The sequence below is a fragment of the Cariama cristata genome, unplaced genomic scaffold (assembly GCF_000690535.1).
Source record: "Cariama cristata isolate BGI_N322 unplaced genomic scaffold, ASM69053v1 scaffold27332, whole genome shotgun sequence".
Taxonomy (NCBI): domain Eukaryota; kingdom Metazoa; phylum Chordata; class Aves; order Cariamiformes; family Cariamidae; genus Cariama; species Cariama cristata.
In genome coordinates, this window is record NW_009604819.1 from 19492 (window position 1) to 27246 (window position 7755).

General features: G+C 49.5%; 1 protein-coding gene across 1 annotated transcript in view; it reads right to left on the reverse strand.

Moving 5' to 3' along the window:
* Nucleotides 1-7748, reverse strand: part of ABCD4 (ATP-binding cassette, sub-family D (ALD), member 4) — a 14951-nt gene extending 7203 nt beyond the window's left edge. Inside the window, exons 1-6 of the mRNA XM_009695758.1 lie at nt 7676-7748; nt 7417-7544; nt 7053-7192; nt 3810-3926; nt 3396-3521; nt 2478-2528 (exon numbers count right to left, since the gene is read on the reverse strand). Coding sequence (XP_009694060.1) covers nt 2478-2528; nt 3396-3521; nt 3810-3926; nt 7053-7192; nt 7417-7544; nt 7676-7709 — 596 coding nt within the window. The 5' untranslated portion in view covers nt 7710-7748. The remainder of the gene's footprint in view (nt 1-2477; nt 2529-3395; nt 3522-3809; nt 3927-7052; nt 7193-7416; nt 7545-7675) is intronic.
* Between the last annotated feature and the right edge of the window lie 7 nt (nt 7749-7755).

The following is a 7755-nucleotide window of genomic DNA, read 5'->3' on the forward strand; positions in this document are numbered from 1 at the left end:
AAGAGTGTCTTCCTGAAGAGCTTCACCAAGAAGCTCTAGTTGTAACAAGCAGCCCTGCAAATCTCTCCCAGAGCCTGTGGATGCTGCCATTGCATACAAGAGGAGGTGAGGCAAGGCCAGACACTGTCAGCGAGGCCCCAGCCTGGAGCTATGCCCACCCAAGGTCACACACACTTTCCAAGCAGAGGCTGGTTGGAAGAGAGTGACAGCACCGCTACACAGCTGGAGCCAGAAAGGAGAGGTCAGAGGCGAGTCCAGGAGGTGACAGCAAGCCACCCCCGCCTGCATGGCCAGCAGCCCCACTCCATCTCTTCCCGTTCCCTGCCCTGGAGGAGTGGGACACAGACAAGCCCCAAGCCGTGCAGCCCCCAGTGTGGGTGACCCCAGCCCCACAGCCCCCCCCCCTTTTCCCAGGGGTATCTCCATGGGCATCAGGGGGTTGCCCACCACCTGAGCTAGAGGTGATGCTCCCACGGCCCAGCTGAGCCAATAGCAAGGTGGCACATCTCGGCTCTAAACCACCACCTTCAGCAAGTGTGGCAGCTCCTTCTGCTCCTTCACAAGGGCTGGGCTGCCCTCAGGTGGCAAAATGCAGAGAGAGCTCTGCATCTCGTTCCAGACTCCCACCTGCTGCGGTAGCTGTTGCCCCTGCCACCCAACACACGTTTGTGCCCAACACACCCATGCTCCCACCACAGTCCACGCAACACGGGAGTCAGTAGGGCCCAAGCAGACAGGGCAAGGAGCTGCACAAAAAAATACTAATTAAGATTTCTGAAGAGTCTCAGTTCTAAAGATTATTTGTTCTTAGAAAAATACATTTTCTTTCTCAAAAATACATCTGGTTAGAATTCAATTTGGCATTACTGCCCTACAATCCATCTCAGGTAACTACTGAGCTGCAATCTTTGCTGCTGAGTATTTGGAAAGGACAAAGCCTTGGACACAAAGAGTTAAAGGTGAGGAAGGCACCAGAGCTATTATTTCTTTTGCAGATGAGGAGAGATTGCCGTATTGGTTTCAGCTTTTCCTCCCATTCAGTTCACTTTTAAAGTAAGTTTGCTAAAGGCTTAGAAACCAAAGAAGTAAAAAAGTGACAGTGCTCAGGTTTTGTTTCTCCCTTTACCAAAACAATGGTTAGGCAGGTGCAAGAGGACAAGACCTAACAGCTTCTACAAGACAGAGAATTCCAGCATAAGATTCATACCATGAAAATGCCTGGTTTTGTGCAATTTGATTAAATTCTAGTTTCCCACCAAGTGAAGTTTTTCTACTAATGAACTGTACTGAAGTAAGACACTCTGTTTTCTGGTATAATAATTCACTTTCCATTTTCTACTTAGTAATAGAATAAAAAAACTTCTAAATTGTGAGGAAAAACACTGCAGCTAAATAAGAGCATGTAATTAGAGTGTCTTCTCCATTAAGAAAAATTATCATCAACCAATAAGAATCAACCAGTCCACAAAGAAATAACTCAAACTTGCCAATGCAAACCAAGATTGATTTCAGTTATTTAAATCAGAGTTTCATGCCTGTCAATATAAACCTTTATGAAATTGGTGATTTTCAATCAAACCACTTTGGGGAAAGCACCACAAGACTTGAAATGCTCAGTCATTACAGCATGAAGGAGCCAAATACAGATCACAGGCAGGGAAGATCAGAGACAGGACAGCTGCTGCTTGCTTAAACTCCTGGAAGAAATGCGATTTCACAATGTGCAGGGCAAAGGCAGACACATGACAAGAGAGGAGCAACAACCTCCTGTCACTGACCAGACACCCCAACACAAGCTACAGTAAAATCGTGGCCCTTTTCCTGGGTTCTACCCATTTCTGTGAAACACCTTAAAGGCTCCAAGCAGCAGCTTAACAGACTTCAGGGCATCACTAAGCAGGGAGGTACTGATGGCTCCGGACTGTATGCTCAGCTCTGGGGCAAATGGCACAGAGCAAATGCAGAGAGTAGCAGTACAGTGTTGGGAGAGTCAGAGCACGGACTGACCTAGAAAGGCAAGCAGAGGTAAGGAAACCAGGCAACAGCTAGCATACCCACAGAACACACGAAGGTTAGCAGCAGCAGGATGGGGCCAGAAGCAACCTGCAACAAGTCCCCAGGGGAACATCCTGACAAGATGCAATGAGACCTCGAGCAATCTTCCAGCTAAGGGCTTGGCAAAACATCAGCAATGGTCTCCAAGCCAGCACCAAATCTGTATCAGGTCTCTGGGGATGTTAGAAGGAAGGCAGAGAAAAAATAGTTGTCTCCAGCTGCTGTGGAGTATTTCTGCAGATGATGCGCAGAATGCAAACGAGAACAGCGTCACGGCTGTATGACGCTGCAGCGGGTTGGAAGGGACAGAAAGGTCCAGCTGCAGAAAGAGGACTTGGACTCCTCTGGATACATGAATACAACAAGGATGCCCCGAGCTGGGAGGATCCTTACAAGGATGAAAAGAAATGAACGCTACTAACCTGTAGAAAGCAGCTGGTTCCGCATTGACACGAATCTGCATGTGTTTGAACCTGGACAACCCAAAAAAACATCATCAGGACTGTACACAAATGCCCAGTGAATTACGTAGCCAACGTCCTTGCTAGAGGAAACTCATCTTGCATCTGTCAAAGTGCTGATCTGAGGCATTTCTTCACAGAAATATCAATAGGCTCACAAAGGCACCAGAGACCAAGGCTTAGCACAAGCTGACATCACTCTGGGCCATCTCAATGGCACATTTGTTTGCTATCCCGCTCTGTATGCATATCTTTTCATCCTTGGGCCTGCTATTTGCTAGACAAGCACCTCCACCATACAGAATCACCACAACTAACTGCCCTGGTCTTGGCTCCCTGTGCCACACCAGCTTCTGCTGCTGTCCCTGGATGCCCTAAGACCCAAGGAAAGCGGCAAAGCCCCTGCCACACACCCAGCCAATCCTGCAAGGGAAGTGGAGGAGACGAGTTACAGAGCATATAGAAAGACCGTGCTGTTTTGGGTACTTCATGAAGGTGGCGGTGAAGCAGAAACCTGATTTCTGTCAGTGGATGCAGTTCACTGAACTTGCATCTGCACCCAAGGAAGCTCCAAGTGCAGTTTTCTTGAACACATCCAATGCCCTAGCAGAGGCACTAGCAACAACAATGACCACGCAAACAGCCTGGAGACTGAACCAGGAGCTTGAACCAAAGGCACTGCCTGCCATGACACAGGGCAGCGAAAGGGGCTCAGTACACGGACTTTGGGGCAGCACTGTGCAGGTAGGTTTCTCCCAAGTGTGGGAAAAGTCACAGACAAGAGAAGTAGGTGTGTATACATCACTGAATGAGGACAAAAATGCAGCTTTCGCAGGAGCTGCCAAGAGGCAGTGAAAACACTGCTCTCCTGGGACTCACCTGAAATCCCCCTCCAGTTTTTCCTGCTGCACAAGTTTAGACACAATTGGGCTCATCAATATCTTGTTGACGATCGTCCCAATGATGAAATATCCAAAGATACTCACAGGGCCTAGCCAGCCTGTGCTACAGTGGAGGAGAAAGGGAGGTCAGCTAATAATCCAAGCAAAAGGACACCCTAGCACCCTTCGGCTCAAGCAGTCAGAGCCCTCAGCTGTTAGTTCTCTTGACTTTCAGAGGTTTGGGTGCCAGCACTGCACATCCCAGCATCCCCAAGGCAAAATTCCCTTTGGAGTGCAGAGACCACTCACCCACATGCACAAGCATCCATCTGGGGAATTGTAATGTGGGTGCCAGGCTCCAAAAAAGAGCACAGGAAAGAGGCGTGAAAGCAAGGCCAGGATGGGTCCTTACCTGTGGAAGCACTGGTATGTGTAGTAGGCAAGCGTGAAGGGCGAGATGATGAGCTTGCTGGCCATGGAGCTGAGCTGCCTGCAGAACCTCTCCACATCCTGGCTGATGCGCTGGTCCCTGCTCAACACAGAGAGCCATTGACACTGTTAAAGCCCAGGAGCAAGAACCAGTACTAATTCCCTAACAGCACACCAGCGAGGCTATTTCATTGCCTGAACTTAGGACAGGGTGCAGGTGAACAAGCCTGCCTCGGAGGGATCTGCAGCTGTGACTCCCATTCCCCCACAGGAGACAATTTCCATGGCCCAGCAAGACCCACCCAAGGGCCTTCCTGACACCCAGGAAGAACAGCTCCTGCTGTTACTTTCACCCTGTTCCTTGTATTAACCCGTTGTTCCACTTTCAACAACATTGTCCAACTCTGTGCTAAAGGTCTCTGCATCCTTGTCCTTTACTGTTCTCCTGGACCCACCCCTGTACTACCAAAAACTACTCACTCTCCCCCAAACCTTCGGTACTGGTGCTGCATCTCAAGCACCAGAGCCACCAGGCCTTCGCCAGCTGTTGGATATTCACAAACGCTTCCATCAAAGCCACCCTTCCTCAGTGGCTGGTCCCTTCGCTCTGCATGGAGTGCTCTCTGGTCCCTTTGCTGCAGGGAAGAAAGTGTGTCCACCCATCCCGCAAGGGCAGGCAGTAGCACACCAAGACTCCTCGCCCCATCAGCAGCAGGCACACGGGTGACAGACTGCTGAGCAGGAGTTGCACTTGGGCTAACTGGAAAGGATTTCAGCATATTTACTCCCTTGGCACCTCATCTGTCCAGAGCACGTGGATGAGGACTTCAGTCTGATCCACTAAGCACAGGTGGAAAGGACACGACTGTGAATGCTGGAGTCCAGAATGAAGAGCAAGGCTGGACTACTGCTTAGCCATCACTACAGTTACAAGCACAAGGACATTAATCTCTCAACTCTTTCGCAGTCCTGGAACTGCGATGGATTTCATTTCGGGGCAGCTCTCACCCTGACTGACCTTACAGTCATCATTTTTCCTTTTCCTCAGACTGTAATTGTTCCCATAAAGTTATAATTTAAGTTGTGCTATAGACTCATGGCAGGATATTGCTTTTTATGAGCTATTAAGCAGCACGTAATGATAACGCATAAACATCAACTCAAATGACCTGCTAGGAGCCACAAGTGTTTGTATGCCACTCAGAACCCCCTCTTCATTCCTTCTAGACAGATGACACTGTGCATCTAACACTCAGTTCGGTTTGCACTGCATAACGGGAGGTCACTTTGTCACTCTAGTTCATTCTCTGAGTACCCAGAGCATGGAAAAAATTCTCACCAAGGAATTGCAAGATAAAGAGAATTTTTGTAGTGGCACCAAAAAAGATATTAAATAGTAAGACTGGATGTTTGAGCAGAACCAAGGTGGTAATGAAAAATACTCCACAGCAATCCCACACATTTGGTCTGCTAAGGTCAGGAGAGTTGACTCTATCGCTGCGGAGCAGACTGACCCAGTTATCTCATGCATTTCACTGCACAATGTGAACACATTTTCTGGTTAAAAATAAACCTGAGCAGGATAGTCATGTGGTGAGGGGCCTCTGTCCTCCCCTTTCCCCCTGCCCCTCTAAAGGAAAAGACAGATGCTGAGGAGCTTCTGGCCATGGCCAAAGTGCTACATTGCCTGGGAAGCACTGCATGCCTTGGTGACAGGCACAGTTTTTTAACTTCTCTTTGCAACTTCGTACCACTGCAAAACACTATCAGAAATGAACCTTTAATGAGGATGGGAGTAATCCCAACAGTGGCTGGAAAGTGCACCAGCATCATGAAGCAGTGATTTCATGTTTGGCAGTAGGGCTGTTCAACCCAAGCTAAGCCCTCTCCTTGCTTGCTGCTCCCCCTGCACACAGCTGGTTGCTCTTACTCTAGCATGGGGCCAGCAGAAGCAGCTAGTGAAGGGGTCTGGCTGAAAAACGATACAAACAAAAAACCATCTGAGATACCCAGCAGGATTTCACTGTGCAGCCACAGACACCACCATGCTGTGCAACAAAGGGGAAGGACAGGCAGCCAGGAGCACTGGGCAGCAGAAGCACAGAGGCTGCCTCAGTTCCTTCAGGTCACCACTGTTAGCAACAGTTAGGAGTCACTGCAAGACAGCCACTTCTCACAGGGACCCCAGGCTTGGTCTCCTTTGGTGCCATCAATATGGGAGATGGCACCAGTGCAGTGACTAGACCAGATGTACTGTCTCCAGGGGACGAGAGCTTGGGGTCTGAAAACAACTGTATAAAGCCAGGTAATTTGGAAAAAGTTATCCCCTGGTTTCTAGTTTTTGAGCAAGTATTTAATAATAACTGTAAAATCTGGGGGAGAAAAAAAAGCCTCTACCTCCCACATGATGCCTAATGTAGGACCTTTAACTCTCCAAAGTGTGTAACTATGACAGCAGTGTCCTGTATGCAAGCACAGGCTGAAAGGCCAGGGTCAGCACGCAGTTGTGAGGAAGGGAGGTGTTCGACCTTTGCTGCACAGCCGGGGTAGATCAGCAGCTCTGCAGTAAGCAGGACAGTGCACAAAGCAAACTGGAAGGAGATCTCAGGGTGCGCTGCGATAAGCAAGGAGGGACTGAATGCTCCTCCTTGTCTCATATTTCAAGTCACCCCTGACATTTCCTTCGTAGGAACAGGAAAAGGGAAATGCAGCCCTCATACAGTGCAAAACAAAGCCCTTCCTGGATGTGGATCCCATGGGTATCAAAACTGCTAAAAAGCCAACAAAACTGCGTTCAGCAGTAGACTGATGATTGAATTTCAAACAGAACAACAGGGACTGTCCTCTAACATGCTGGTTGTGTGAAGGCAGGGAGAGGCAGTACTCTCTGACTCCAGTGATGCCCTTTGCAACGTCACACAGAGTGTCAAGGGTTGAGTTTTCAGACAGCACATTGTATAGCAGCACTAGATCCCTGTTCTGCTGGGCCTCCATTTTCCTTGCAACAGAAACATCCTGCTCCTAAAACCATCCTGTCCAGCAGTCAAGTGAATTCCCAGCAACAGGCACCACCTCCCACCCAGGGAAGAAGTCGGCATTTGTGCCTAGATGGCAAAAGCTTCTAGGGCTCAAGCCCCTACCCAGAGACACAGAGAAGTCAGGAAAAAGTGTGGAGCAGCCCAAGAGAAGCCAAGCAATAGGCTGAGAGAAGCTGCAGGCAGCCTACGGGTTATCGATGTCCTCACGCAGCACGTGCAGGTTGTAGTAGACCTGGCCTTGGAAGTAGCAACTGTGGAGGTGTTCAGTGAGGGATTTTCTCCAGCTCACATACATCATGTTGCAGATAAACTGGTCGAAGCTTTTTAGCTGGAACAAGGGCAAGAACACAACACAGGAAGAGATGAGTGAGAAAAACAAGAATTTCCCAAAATGAAATAAAAAGTAACAGTTTGTACCAGTGATCCGTCCCACACGTAGCTACCTAACGGGACAAGGACAGACCTAGATCCTTTGTCACCAGGATCATGCTGGGAGCCACAGGCAGCTTTCCCTTCCCGTCCCAAGACATGGGAGCCTCTGGCCTGTCTTACCGTGGAATTCACTACAATCAGAGTCAGAGCAACAGCAGTCAGCGTTTTGAACCCGGAGAAGTCCTTGTTCCCTAGGACCTCATAGTACCGGCTGGGGATGACGCCGACCTGGTAAATAACCAGCTGCTCTGGAGTAAAAAGGCAAGCACGGATAGGAAATGAAGGACAGCAGTGACACGGGAAAAGGCGGGAGGGGGGTACGAGGGAATGGGGAGCAGACATGGGGTGCAGCCCCCCGTCCCCACCAACCCAGGCTCACCCAGCAAGGCGACACAGAGCAGCGTCAGGAACATCAGGGCGCTCGGGGAAGGCCACCCGGGGAAAAGCACGGCCTGCAGC